This window comes from Artemia franciscana, chromosome 13 (genome assembly GCF_032884065.1).
Source record: "Artemia franciscana chromosome 13, ASM3288406v1, whole genome shotgun sequence".
Lineage (NCBI taxonomy): Eukaryota > Metazoa > Arthropoda > Branchiopoda > Anostraca > Artemiidae > Artemia > Artemia franciscana.
Window position 1 is genome coordinate 12,378,977 of NC_088875.1, and position 15,861 is coordinate 12,394,837.

Genomic DNA, 15,861 nt, shown 5'->3' on the forward strand with positions numbered 1-15,861 from the left:
AGTTAATTCGTAAGTTACGTATATTTTTAACCAATGAAAACGTTTGTAAAATAATTAAAAGTTCTAGTTGCTTTTTTAAGTAATCAAAAACTTGAGGACAACTAGGCCTCCTCCTTCGCTTCTTTTTTTTTAAATCTTCCGATTAATTGCAATTAATTAATATGCAAATTTTGTTTTAATTATTTATTTGCGGAGAGCCAAGATCAAAACATGCATTAATTCAAAAACGTCCAGAAATTAAATAAAAAAAAAACAAGTTTTTGTAACGGAAAGTAAGGAGCGACATTAAAACTTAAAACGAACATAAATTACTCCGTATATGAAAGGGGCTTTTCCTCCTCAACGCCCCGCTCTTTACGCTAAAGTTTTTTACTGTTTTAAAATGTAGAGTTAAGAGAAAGAGTCAAACTTTAGCGTAAAGAGCGGGCATTGAGGAGGAAAAGCCCCTTTCATATACGGAGTAATTTCTGTTCGTTTCAAGTTTTAATGTCGCTCCTTACTTTCCGTTACAAAAACTTGTTTTTTTATTTAATTTGTTTCAAGGACAAAGTTCCTCACTTCGATCCAGTAAAGATGTCTTTGACTATGAAAGATGTACTTGGGCTTTCTAAAAATTCCGGGATTCTTTGATGGGTTAATTCTATTTAGACTAATATGCTGCATGAAGCAGGTTAATTTTACTTAGGCTAATTTTATTTTTATTTAGTTTTATTTTTTGATCTTATTTAGGTTATTTTATTTTGACTAATAATTTTATTTTTAATACCTTATAACAATTATTAATTATTTATTAATAATATATTATTATTAATTAATTAATATTATTATTTATTATTACATTTATATTATTTATATTATTATATTATATTATTATTATAAAAATAATATTATTAATTAATAATATAAATAATTTATAATAATTTTATTTAGACTAATAGGCTGCATGAAGCAGAGAAGTTCATCAGGTTGAGGGTAATTTTAATTGTGTTGCGAGAGCAACACTTTGTTTTTTTTTTTTTTTTTTTTTTTTTTTTTTTTTTTTTTTTTTTTTTTTTTTTTTTTTTTTTCTAGCACCCCGATTTCGCTTATTCCTAATAATGACGAAAGTGGTAAAGGTCTACGGTTTTTACGGAAAGTGTGGACCTTAGGTCGGATTCATGAATATGACTTTGCATTTTGGAAAGCTTCGTAGAACTCTTGCCTGGGGCCAAAAAGGATGGTTTTTACTTGTGTTCCAACCCATTTCTGTTCGTGATTTCAGCTGAGTTTATCATTCGGTTTTTCGCACTTGGGATTTCGGTAGAGGAATGATATCAGATGTGCCTCTTAAGTTTTAAAAGTTTTTTCATTGCTGAAGAAATTAGACTTTATCCTTTGCTCCTTTCTAAGTAATGACGTTAGAAACTTGGCCTACGGAAAAAAAGCCAACTTTTGAACTAAGACAGATAGATTTTTTTTTCGACGGCAGTCGATAGCTCTTGATAAGCTGATCAAAGTATATTTCATCCATTTCTGGTAGAAAAATAGTTTCATGAGATATACCATTTTGAAAGATTAAGGGGTTTGACGACTTCAGCAGTAATTCAGCAAAAATGCTATCAGATGTGCCTCTTAAACTTTAGAGGTTCTCTCATTAGTAACGAAATTAGAGTTTATCCTTTGCTCCTTTCTAAATGATGACGTTAGAAACTTGGCCTACGGCAAAAAAGTCAACTTTTGAACTAGGACAGATAGATTTTTTCGACGGCAGTCGATAGCTCTTGATGAGCTGATCAAATTATATGTCATCCATTTTATGGTCGAAAAATTCCTTCAAGAGATATAGCCTACCAGTTTGAAAGTTTAAAGGGATTGACAACTTCAGTAGTAAAGGCAGCATAGGAAAATAGGCAGGTACCAATTGTGAGACATATAGGGGAGTTTTAAGCAACAGTCAGCTGTTATCTCAATCATCTTCGGGAATGAGGGGTTCGCAACTTTTGCTAGTTGGTATACCTATTATTTGTTTCCAGTGTATTTGATGGTAAGACCAATTTGGTTCCAGTGATAAGACATGTAAGGGAATTGTAAGCAATAATCGGTTGTTAGGCTACAATCATCTTCAGCGATGAGAGATTTGCAACTTTTGCTAGTTGCAATGAGGGGTTTCCCACTTTTGCGACTTGATGTACCTAGTATTTATTTAAAGATCCTTACAGATTAACTACTTCGGCGTTTAATCGAAGCGAGGAAACAATACCAAAGTGTTTCTCCCGCAACCTTTATTCGGCGAAGCCGAACAAAGGTTGCCGCAACACCTCACGATGCCCATGCAACGTAGATCTAGTTTTATCTACAAGTGTGATTATTATAATGCCCAGGCGTAACTGCTACCTCTTGTTATTTGAACTAGTAATGAAAGTAATGTGGTCAGTGATGACGAGGAGGAACAATATTTTTTTTTTCGTTTTTTAACTCATTTTCCAAACGAACTAAAAAGTAGAAATTTTTTCGCAATAATCTATGAATATAAGTGAAAACGACAGGTGCAAAATGGATTGGATTTTACATATTAAATATATTAAATTAACATAAGTTATAAATACATAAATAAAAAAAAGCAGGGCCTCTGCAAAACAAAATTAACTATAAGAATACACAAAAATCTACATTCGTCTTCGGAAGAAAAAAATTAATTTTGGATTTAATTGCCCAATCCTCCCTCTAAATTCATAGAAATCGGCAAATTAAAAAAAGGTATTTGGGAAAAACTTTCAAATCTAGTGGACAATGGATGAAATTCCTTATTCCTTACTCAAAAGTACTATTAAATGTCAAATTCAAAACAGGGCTATTTTTGTATACTAATTAAAAACAACTTTTTCCATGCAAGAATTTTTCAAAGAAAAGTAAAAAGCTAAATTAAACCTAAGACGAGCCGAAACAAAACCAAATAGAAATTCAAAGTAAAAAACGAACGTAAATCATTATCAAGAAATAAGTGAAAACCGAAACGAACAGATATTGCAATAGATAATAAAGTGAAATATAAACAAACAGAAACTACCCCGAACAGGAGTATGACCAACACCATCTATGCTTTGCAAAGACCAGAACATCATTTACGCTTTACTAAAACCAATTCTTATTTCAAGCTGTGAGATTTTATTCGTCATAAAATTAACAAAAAAAAACAGAAAGAGAGTCATCATATTAACTAAGATTACAAAAAGATCAAATGAAATGCAGAGTAACAGCCCTATATATTGAGATTCATATTTTGAGACATTTTTGTCTCAGCAATTTTGTATTTATTAACTTTATAAAAGAGAAGACGTATAAAATGTATTTTGTTTTCAGAAAAGTATAAATCGTGTTCTGGTTTTTAGAAAGCCTGTTTGTGGCAGTTTCTGTTTGTTCAGGATCTGACCTTATTATTTATTGTAATTTCTTTTCGTTTTGAGTTTCACTTATGTATTGACGGTGATCTCGCTGTGTTTTACACTTGAATTACTACTTGGCTTTATTTCTGCTCGTCTTAGGTTTAAAGTAGCTCTCACTTTTCTTCGAAAAGCTTCTTTTTATAATTAACTAGCTGTTGGGGTGGCGCTTCGCACCACCCCAACACCTAGTTGGTGGGGCGCTTCGCGCCCCCCCCCCCCCCAAGCCCCCCCGCGCGCGTAAGTCGTTACGCGCCATATTAGTTATGCGCCATTGTAGTTGTGTCCCTGTGTCCCACCTGTGAATATAGATAGATTTATATATGTGTTTCAAACTACGTAAAAATTGCGAATAAACAACATTCTTGGCTTTCCCATTGTCTGTGCATATACAAAGCCGTATGTACTAATAATGACGTCATATACAAACGCTCTTTTTACAAACAAACAAACATGCATCCACACAACTCGTTTTTATATAGATAGATAGATAGATAGATACAATACAAATTAACTGCGTAAAACTTGCGAATATACAACATTCTTCGCTGTCCAATTGTCGCTGCATATTAATACATTGTCAGGTTTACCGACCCTCGAACATGCAACGTACAATTGTCCATGGGAAAAACAATCAGTATTAAGATCTATACCACATTTTTCTAATGATTGACCTTGAGCTTTGTTAATGGTGATTGCAAATACTAATCGAATTGGCAATTGCAATCTTTTAAATTGAAAAAGCAGATCCGTTGGAATCATGGGAATGCGAGGAATAAGAACAGCCTCACCCTCATAAGGCCCTGTCAAGATTGTGGCCTCTATTAGGTTTTCCATTGTTTTTTTTACGGCAAGTCGCTTGCCATTGCAAAGCTTTGGTGGGTTGATATTTCTTAAAAGTATTATTGGTACGCCTATTTTTAGTTGTAGCACGTGTGGTGGAAACCCTGAAGGATCTATGGAATTTAAAAATTCAGATGGATAATTAACCGCTTCATTTGGTTCCAAAACTGTGTCGACTGACTTGTAAAGGACTGCCTGGTCTCGAATCTTGGTCAAAACAATATTGTTGATTTCGTGGACGTCTATATTTTTGGGTGCGAGAATCGCTCTTTCACTTAGCCATTTATTATTTTTATAATTTTTTAGAATATTCGGAAATACTTTTTCAATCAATTCATTTTTGGACGTCACTAAATTACAGAAATCAGCAGGTAGTTGTATACGTCCTGAAATTGAGTCTACTGTTTGACCAGAGTCATCGTTTTGCAATCGGACACGCATATTTGTAGTTAATTTTAATATTTTTACGTGTGCCCATAAATTAGAATTTTTTAGGCAAGCATTCATTTCGTCTGCAGGAGTTAAACTACGTAAAAATTGCGAATATACAACATTCTTGGCTTTCCCATTGTCTCTGCATATACAAAGCCGTATGTACTAATAATGACATCATATGCAAACGCTCTTTTTACAAACAAACAAACATGCATACACACAACTCTTTTTATATAGATAGATAGATAGATAGATACAATACAAATTAACTGCGTAAAACTTGCGAATATACAACATTCTTCGCTGTCCAATTGTCGCTGCATATAAATAGATAGTCAGGTTTACCGACCCTCGAACATGCAACGTACAATTGTCCATGGGAAAAACAATCAGTATTAAGATCTATACCACATTTTTCTAATGATTGACCTTGAGCTTTGTTAATGGTGATTGCAAATGCTAATCGAATTGGGAATTGCAATCTTTTAAATTGAAAAGGCAGATCCGTTGGAATCATGGGAATGCGAGGAATAAGAACAGCCTCACCCTCAAAAGGCCCTGTCAAGATTGTGGCCTCTATTAGGTTTTCCATTGTTTTTTTTTACGGCAAGTCGAGTGCCATTGCAAAGCTTTGGTGGGTTTATATTTCTTAAAAGTATTATTGGTACGCCTATTTTTAGTTGTAGCACGTGTGGTGGAAACCCTGAAAGATCTATGGAATTTAAAAATTCAGATGGATAATTAACCGCTTCATTTGGTTCCAAAACTGTGTCGACTGACTTGTAAAGGACTGCCTGGTCTCGAATCTTGGTCAAAACAATATTGTTGATTTCGTGGACGTCTATATTTTTGGGTGCGAGAATCGCTCTTTCACTTAGCCATTTATTATTTTTATAATTTTTTAGAATATTCGGAAATACTTTTTCAATCAATTCATTTTTGGACGTCACTAAATTACAGAAATCAGCAGGTAGTTGTATACGTCCTGAAATTGAGTCTACTGGGAGCTTTCCGTTTCCAATTGTCAGCAATTGATCTGAAAATGTTTAACCAGAGTCATCGTTTTGCAATTGGACACGCATATTTGTAGTTAATTTTAATATTTTTACGTGTGCCCATAAATTAGAATTTTTCAGGCAAGCATTCATTCGTCTTCAATGGCTCTGGTGGTGCAGCCAATAGAGGAAGTTTAACTTTTCCTGAGGCGCAACACATTCCCATTGTTTCACCATTGAATTTCAAGGCCTTGCAATAGGGACAAATTTTAGACATTGTCCCGATTTGAACACATCTACTCAAGCTATAATCATCGACTGGGTTGTACCTGAATGCCAGGCGAAAACTTTCAGGTTGCTCTGATTCCTCGGCACGCTTTCTTTTCTTACTTTCTCTATCAGCAGCAAGCCTGATTTCTTGCTGTTCTTGTGATTCCTCGGCACGCTTTCTTTTCTTACTTTCTCTATCAGCAGCAAGCCTGATTTCTTGCTGTTCTTGTAATTCCTCGGCACGCCTTCTTTTTTCACTTTCTCTTTTAGCAGCAAGTCTGCTTCCGCGTTGCTCTGGTAGTTCCTCGGCACGCTTTCTGTTCTTTTTTTCTCTATCAGCCTCAAGCCTGTTTCCTTGCTGTTCTTTTGATTCCTCGGCACGCTTTCAGTTCTTTCTTTCTCTATCAGCCTCAGGCCTGTTTCCTTGCTGTTCTTTTGATTCCTCGGCACGCTTTCTGTTCTTTCTTTCTCTATCAGATTCCTCGGCACGCTTTCTTTTCTTACTTTCTCTATCAGCAGCAAGCCTGATTTCTTGCTGTTCTTGTAATTCCTCGGCACGCCTTCTTTTTTCACTTTCTCTTTTAGCAGCAAGTCTGCTTCCGCGTTGCTCTGGTAGTTCCTCGGCACGCTTTCTGTTCTTTTTTTCTCTATCAGCCTCAAGCCTGTTTCCTTGCTGTTCTTTTGATTCCTCGGCACGCTTTCTGTTCTTTCTTTCTCTATCAGCCTCAAGCCTGTTTCCTTGCTGTTCTTTTGATTCCTCGGCACGCTTTCTGTTCTTTCTTTCTCTATCAGCCTCAAGCCTGTTTCCTTGCTGTTCTTTTGATTCCTCGGCATGCTTTCTTTTCTGACTTTCTCTATCAGCAGCAAGTTTTTTGGCATAGACTCTTTGAGCATCTTCATCGGCTTTTGCCATGGTAAGTTCATCAGTCATTGTAAACTTAAACATTAATAGATTTCTACGTGAACATATGTCTTAAATATCTTGAATGACGTCACCGTCAAAGCAAAAATGACGACAACTAATTTCATGACGTCAGTCAACACAGAAACATGACGTCACCTGATCCACAGACAGACACACAGACAGATAACTTATTTTTATATATATAGATAGACTAGCTGTTGGGGTGGCGCTTCGCGCCACCCCAACACCTAGTTGGTGGGGCGCTTCGCGCCCCCCCAAGCCCCCCCGCGCGCGTAAGTCGTTACGCGCCATATTAGTTATGCGCCATTGTAGTTGTGTCCCTGTGTCCCACCTGTGAATATAGATAGATTTATATATGTGTTTCAAACTACGTAAAAATTGCGAATAAACAACATTCTTGGCTTTCCCATTGTCTGTGCATATACAAAGCCGTATGTACTAATAATGACGTCATATGCAAACGCTCTTTTTACAAACAAACAAATATGCATCCACACAACTCGTTTTTATATAGATAGATAGATAGATAGATACAATACAAATTAACTGCGTAAAACTTGCGAATATACAACATTCTTCGCTGTCCAATTGTCGCTGCATATAAATACATTGTCAGGTTTACCGACCCTCGAACATGCAACGTACAATTGTCCATGGGAAAAACAATCAGTATTAAGATCTATACCACATTTTTCTAATGATTGACCTTGAGCTTTGTTAATGGTGATTGCAAATACTAATCGAATTGGGAATTGCAATCTTTTAAATTAAAAAGCAGATCCGTTGGAATCATGGGAATGCGAGGAATAAGAACAGCCTCACCCTCATAAGTCCCTGTCAAGATTGTGGCCTCTATTAGGTTTTCCATTGTTTTTTTTACGGCAAGTCGCGTGCCATTGCAAAGCTTTGGTGGGTTTATATTTCTTAAAAGTATTATTGGTACGCCTATTTTTAGTTGTAGCACGTGTGGTGGAAACCCTGAAGGATCTATGGAATTTAAAAATTCAGATGGATAATTAACCGCTTCATTTGGTTCCAAAACTGTGTCGACTGACTTGTAAAGGACTGCCTGGTCTCGAATCTTGGTCAAAACAATATTGTTGATTTCGTGGACGTCTATATTTTTGGGTGCGAGAATCGCTCTTTCACTTAGCCATTTATTATTTTTATAATTTTTTAGAATATTCGGAAATACTTTTTCAATCAATTCATTTTTGGACGTCACTAAATTACAGAAATCAGCAGGTAGTTGTATACGTCCTGAAATTGAGTCTACTGGGAGCTTTCCGTTTCCAATTGTCAGCAATTGATCTGAAAATGTTTGACCAGAGTCATCGTTTTGCAATCGGACACGCATATTTGTAGTTAATTTTAATATTTTTACGTGTGCCCATAAATTAGAATTTTTCAGGCAAGCATTCATTCGTCTTCAATGGCTCTGGTGGTGCAGCCAATAGAGGAAGTTTAACTTTTCCTGAGGCGCAACACATTCCCATTGTTTCACCATTGAATTTCAAGGCCTTGCAATAGGGACAAATTTTAGACATTGTCCCGATTTGAACACATCTACTCAAGCTATAATCATCGACTGGGTTGTACCTGAATGCCAGGCGATAACTTTCAGGTTGCTCTGATTCCTCGGCACGCTTTCTTTTCTTACTTTCTCTATCAGCAGCAAGCCTGATTTCTTGCTGTTCTAGTGATTCCTCGGCACGCTTTCTTTTCTTACTTTCTCTATCAGCAGCAAGCCTGATATCTTGCTGTTCTTGTAATTCCTCGGCACGCCTTCTTTTTTCACTTTCTCTTTTAGCAGCAAGTCTGCTTCCGCGTTGCTCTGGTAGTTCCTCGGCACGCTTTCTGTTCTTTTTTTCTCTATCAGCCTCAAGCCTGTTTCCTTGCTGTTCTTTTGATTCCTCGGCACGCTTTCTGTTCTTTTTTTCTCTATCAGCCTCAAGCCTGTTTCCTTGCTGTTCTTTTGATTCCTCGGCACGCTTTCTGTTCTTTCTTTCTCTATCAGCCTCAAGCCTGTTTCCTTGCTGTTCTTTTGATTCCTCGGCACGCTTTCTTTTCTGACTTTCTCTATCAGCAGCAAGTTTTTTGGCATAGACTCTTTGAGCACCTTCATCGGCTTTTGCCATGGTAAGTTCATCAGTCATTGTAAACTTAAACATTAATAGATTTCTACGTGAACATATGTCTTAAATATCTTGAATGACGTCACCGTCAAAGCAAAAATGACGACAACTAATTTCATGACGTCAGTCAACACAGAAACATGACGTCACCTGATCCACAGACAGACACACAGACAGACAACTTATTTTTATATATATAGATTTCTGCTCGCTTTTAATTGACATAGTTTTTATTGGTTAATGAAGAGAATATTTGTAAAACTTTCTTCTGGTTTTTCTCCTTAAGAATCAAGATTTCTTATTTTATTTATTTCATTTTTTTAAACAACATTTTTTAAACATTGAACACAATTTTGAAAAAAATATTAATAATGATTGAACTATATAACTATGGATGGAGGGGTAAATATTATAATATTCAAACAGACGGATAAAAAATCTGTATAGTCTTTTGGCTTCTATAGGATTGAAGTCATTCTGACCCTCGTCATCTTACAGTCTTGAGTTTAGACTAACGTTAATCAACAATCCCCCTCAATATGTCCTGAAAGTTTCAACTTCATTCCCTTTGGCGTTCCTGAGATATTTGAGATAAACTCTTTGAACAAACTTAAATACGTTTCACTTAAATTCAGAAAAAATCAGTTTAGCTATAAAAGATATGACAATAAACAAAAAAATACCTACATTTTGGGAGATACAATCCTCATTTTGTTCGCAAATTTTCCTCTTCAAAACTTGATTCAATGCCAAAGTCCTATTGCGATTTTTAAAGACATGAACCAGTTCTCTGAACCCTCGCTCCTCAAATTTTTCGTCACTTTTAAACTGTTGAATAACTGATTGTCTTATACTATCATAATTACTAGTATAATCAATATCTTGTATTGAAGTCACATAGTTTGATAGATGGACCACAATAAAGGTACACAAAACACATCGAAGTTCAGTAGAAACCATTATGTAGCCTGAAACACAGAGAATAGTTATAAGAAAAAATGAATGCCCGAGGAATTAACTAGATTTCAAATTCCAAACCAGCCATGCTGATCTCTGTTTCATGGCCATTTGGCCTGGAAGTGCAATGGGGGTCCAGAGGCCTATCGTCCTCTGCTTTCTCACAAATTTCCTGTTTACCTTCTACATATTTCAACAGGTAGTCTACCCATTTAGAGCAAGTTCGACTCTGGTAGGGACAATTTCCCTGTCCCTACCCTGACCTCTGTCCCTATCCTGACCGCTATCCCAAAGCAAATAAACTTCGACAAGATCAGGGCCCAAAGCCCAGCCTTTAAGGATATAAGATTATAAACTTAACGTGCTAACTACTCAACAAGAACAGCTTTATGAGCTAGATAAGCCCCAGCAGGTTACCCCCCTAAACGACTTGATTTTGTTAAAAACTATACAATTGAATTACACATACCTTGAGCCCTTGTAACTAAGGCTCTAAGCCCTTATCTTTAAGAATTCAAAAATTTACTTTTTCTCAAGAAACATGGTCATGAACGCACATGTTGTTTTCTTCCTTTATTGCTAATAACTCTGAACCAGTGGCGGTAGACCACCGAGGGATAGTCCATTAAAACAGAAACAGAAATTTCTAGTTGCTTTTCAAGCACCAGAAGAGATAGTCAGACCCGTTCTTTGCTATCTTGCGGAATGTGGGCTGGCCAAGCCACCATTCTTCCCGAGGAAAAAGATGATGCATGAACTTCTCCTTCTTACAGAAAGAGAATAAATTACCACACGTGATGATCGACCATGAGCTTGTCATGGGTCATGGGTCAAATGCAACCCTACCCGAAAGTCCAATGAAAGATGGAATGTTGCACTTGTGAAACATGTTTTTGCTGAGGTATAGTCACCAGAGCCCTCTTTCACCAGTAATACCTGGGTACCGAGAAATGAAGGGCACTACAAAAAAAATCATAAATTTGTGCAGAATATTAAAAGGGTCCCTCGGTAAGGCATAAAACTGCACCATTAAAGTTAAGTATAGTTTCAGATATACCGTTTGCTTCGTCAAGTTTGCCACAAAAGAAAACACTTTAGTTTTGGCACCAAAAAATGTAGTGATTCACTCTTTTTAATCTAACTTGTTTTTACAATAACTTAAGTTTAGCCTTAGATGAAAGATGTATAAATTCTTTTAATTAAAGGCAAAACCTTGTACAGGCCATGATTAACACATTAATTCACTTCAATGTAAAGTTCATAGCCAATACTTAATTCCAAATTAAATAAATCAATTCAAGGACATAGTTCCCGTTTCTTTATGCCTAAACCAACCTACCTTCCTAACCTCTTCATCTAAAAACTTTACACCCTCTTACGCAATAACTTTCTTTAAACGACCCCAGACAATTTCTTTCTCTAAGATTATTACACTAGGGAAAAACTACTCCTCAATGTAGCATTCACTGTTGACTATTATCACTTATATAAAGTAAACATGGAGATTTTGTGTTCTTTTCTGCTATAGTCGACAATTAGCTCCATTTCTGCTGACAATTGCTCCAGCAACAATTGCAGCTGCTGTTCTTTGCCTTTAATGTTTGGGGCAATCTGACAGGTTACTTTGAGATGCTGAACAAAATCGTAATACCTTCCTGTGCCTTGTTAAATTGGGATATAATGAAAAGCCCTTGCAGCAAAAAAAACAAGAGTTAGACAGCTGAAAATAGTACCTACTCCGAATTATCGATGTCACACTAGCGCTTGATTGGGGAGTTCTGTAAAAGCTTTGAACCATTTCTTTGTCATGGAAGCATCAAAACCTATTTTACAACAAATAAAATCGCTATAGAATCGAAGCTTCGCAGTTATTTCTTAAGGTTAGCAAATCTCAATAGTTATTTCAGAATAAAGTTTTATTTACTGTAATTAAATTGATGAAGTTGGGGATTTGAGTTAGACGATAAACAGCCCAGCCCACTTTACAATTCATGAAAAGTGAGGGCAAATAATATCAATATGTCTTGTCCTTTTACTTAATTAAATAAAAAAACAAGTTTTTCTAACGGAAAGTAAGGAGCGACATTAAAACTTAAAACGAACAGAAATCACTCCGTATATGAAAGGGGCTTTTCCTCCTCAACGCCTCGGTCTTTACGCTAAAGTTTGACAAGAAACTCAAGCGTAAAGCACGGGGCGTTGAGGAGGAAAAGCCCCTTTCATATGCGGAGTAATTTCTGTTAGTTTCAAGTTTTAATGTCGCTCCTTACTTTCCGTTACAAAAACTTGTTGTTTTTTTTTATTTAATTTCTGGACGTTTTTTAATTAATGCATGTTTTGATTTTGGCTCTCTGCACATAAATAATTAAAACGAAATTTGCATATTAATTAATTACAATTAATCGGAAGATTTTAAGAAAAAAGAAGCGAAGGAGGGGGCCTAGTTGTCCTCAAGTTTTTGATTACTTAAAAAAGCAACTAGAACTTTTGATTTTTCACAAACGTTTTCATTGGTAAAAAATATACGTAACTTACGAAATAACTTACGTAACGAACTTCTATATTCGCATGTTTTTATTGCGTATATGAGGGGGTTCAACCCTCGTTGATACCTCGCTCTTTACACTAAAGCTTAGATTGTGTCCCAATTCCTTAAGAATGACCTCTGAATCACAAAGGCCGAGGAATAAATAGTTGAAATTACTAAAAATACTTTAGCGTAAAGAGTGAGGTATAACAAGAAGGTAAACCCCTCATATGCGTAATAATTTTTGTTCGTTTTAAGTTTTAATGCTGCTCCTTACTTTCAGTAGAAAAAACTTTTCATATTTATTTTTTCATTGTTTTTTCAAATAAATCTAGAAAATCCTGCACCCCCTTCATTGAAATTCTCTTCCCCCATGAGAACTCTCTCCATGGAAATATCCTCCCACGTGCCCTCCCCCCCTCAACTCTCTCTCCTAAACCAAAAAATCCCCCTGAGAATGTCAGTACACCTCCCAGTAACCATTACTATATGTAAACACAGGTCAAAGTTTTCAACTTGCAGCCCCAACCCACGGGGACTGTGGGGGAGTAAGTCGTCACTAAAGACATAGTTATTAGGTTTTTCGACAATGGTGAATAAAATGGCTACCTCAGAATTCTGATCTGGTGACTTTGGGGAAAAAATGAGCGTGGGGGGGCTAGGCACCCTCCAATTTTTTGGGTCACTTAAAAGGAGCATTAGAACTTTTAATTTCCGTTAGAATGAGCCCTCCCGCAAGATTCTAGGACCACTCGGTCGATACGATCACCCCTGGGAGAAAAAAAAAACAAAAAAAAACAAACAAATAAACACGCATCCGTGATCTGTCTTCTGGCAAAAAACGCGAAATTCCACATTTTTGTAGATAGGAGCTTGAAACTTCTACAATAAGGTTCTCTGATACACTGAATCTGATGGTGTGATTTTTGTTAAGATTGTATGACTTTAGGGGGTGTTTCCCCCTATTTTCTAAAATGAGGTAAATTTTCTCAGGCTTGTAACTTTTGATGGGTATAACTGATCTTGATGAAACTTGTATATTTAAAATCAGCATTAAAATGCGATTCTTTTGATTTAACTATTGGTATCTAAATTCCATTTTTTAGAGTCTCGGTTACTATTGAGCCGGGTCGCTCCTTACTACAGTTCGTTACCACGAACTGTTTGATATTATTCATGCAGCCAAGCCATTAAAACTTAGGGCCTAATATGCCCTTAGTCAACCTTTCGCCTAGGTGTTTTTCTCCCTACATTTATGTCTTCCCCAGAACTACAAAAATGCTAAAAATTGTCATAAGTACAGGTTTGAACTTTTTCCTGCAAAGTTGACACTTGATTAGTTTTTTTTTTAATTAAGAAAACACAGGAGCCAATCAAAAGTCTTCAAACTAACAACCTCACAAAGCTGGATAGTTGCAGTAAAATCAAGTTAACAACATGATGACAAAACGTCAATTCAGGGAGGAAAGCATGAGGGAGGATAATTTTATTTAGAGCTTCAAGGCTCTAAATAAAAAAAAATAAGTTTACTTACTGATGAAAGTGTTTATACATAAACATATTTTTCTAACAGTGAACTCCTTGCAAACTATATTTCACGTTTTATTACATCTCCTGAAAGGGACAGGTTGAGTATAAAAAGCTGGAGCTGTTCTTCTGCAATGCAATGGATAGGATCTGTGCTCCATCATAAGCCCTTCATCCAATCCAAGGAAAACTAACGCGACTTATGAGGCTTCATAGTGCCACTGGGGTAAACCTTTTAAAGGTTTGCCTAACCAGAACCATGAGTACAAACAGCGTTACCGGATGACTTTAGGGAGTGGTAATCCTCGAGGAAATTATAGTCAAGTAGACAATGCAGAGTTGTTCGGGATCTTGATTTACATACAATTCTTCTGAGTTTTGTTCGATTCTATGGGCTTTTTTGGCTAAATATCCTCTTCCTAGCTATGTTATTTATTATAATTCCCCATGGTTCCCCAAACTGACATGCTGAATTATAACGACTCACGTGGATTTTACAAACAGTTAAAGGAACAGATATACAAGAACAAAGTTAGAAATGAAGAATTTCCATTTGTGGACTTTAATACCCAGGTTGGTACAAATAAGGACATGTTATTCAAGCTAAGGAAAATTTGGTGTAGGGAAGGAAAATAGCAATGGTAATGGATTTCTATCTATTATTAATGGAACTTAGAACATAAAAAATATAGAACTTCGTACATAATGTAATAGAACTTTGTACATACAATAATCTAGGTGTAACCACTTATACTTGTTCATAAAATGCCATACAAGTTAGCATGGCGTCCCCATAATGGTAATACAGCCAACCTTATTGATTATGTTATTATAAACCAAATACTGGCAGGATCAATGAAAGACACTAAGGTATGTAGGAGTGCTAATAACGATGTTGAATTTCATGGATCTAGTAGTGCCGCAAGTTAATTTGAAGCTGAAACTTACAGAAACAACTTTCAATAGTTACGATGCTGTTAGACTCTTAAGATAAGAAATTAAGAGGAACTTTCGAAGAACAGGTGGATACAAAACTGGAGAGTTTAGAATTTTACATTTTAGAAGATAGGGAGGAATAATTTTAGAAAATAGTATGTGAAATAGCGAGAGAGATCTTGATGAGGAAAGTTAGAACCTCATCTTGGAATAACTTTGGAAACTCTTCAACTTTGGCAGAAGAGACAAAAAGTTTATAAGGTACAAGAAGATTCTGAGAGATATACACAGCAAGAATAAGGTAAAAGTGAGGGAAATAGAGAAGGCATTAAAGTGTGACTATGGAGATGTAAAATAGAGACCATGAATAGAACTGCCAAAAAATCTAAAAGATGCAGCAAGACAGCATAGTGGTAAGATATTACACTGGCTTGTTAAGAGACTGAGAGGAAGTAGTCAGTCTCGACATGTCCTAGTATATATATATATATATATATATATATATATATATATATATATATATATATATATATATATATATATATATATATATTACGAAAAGAGAAATCACCAATGTAACAGCACAAACACATTTAAAAAAAAAAAGGAGACAGAAGGAGAAAAGGAAGACTGTTTTCCTAAATTAGTGATTAATATAGATCAGCACATGAACAAGGCCTTAACCCTACTCATCCATACAATCACATAGGTTAAACAGCATAGCCATACACAATCGACCATAAAGAATAATCCATGGACAGGCAGTCATGTCGTCAATAAGTATAAGTCGTCATTTACCAAACAATAAAAACAATAAAGAGAAATAATTCAGAGGCAACAACCAAACACAAGGGCTCATCAGAAGAATACACTTGCCTATAGGGTTTCGGCA

The 15,861-nt window shown here is 35.9% G+C and overlaps 1 protein-coding gene across 1 annotated transcript in view; it reads right to left on the reverse strand.

Moving 5' to 3' along the window:
* Nucleotides 1–15,861, reverse strand: part of LOC136034540 (metal cation symporter ZIP14-like) — a 91,664-nt gene that overhangs the window by 60,857 nt on the left and 14,946 nt on the right. Inside the window, exon 2 of the mRNA XM_065715769.1 lies at nt 9,710–9,990. Within this exon, the coding sequence (XP_065571841.1) occupies nt 9,710–9,982 (273 nt within the window). The 5' untranslated portion in view covers nt 9,983–9,990. The remainder of the gene's footprint in view (nt 1–9,709; nt 9,991–15,861) is intronic.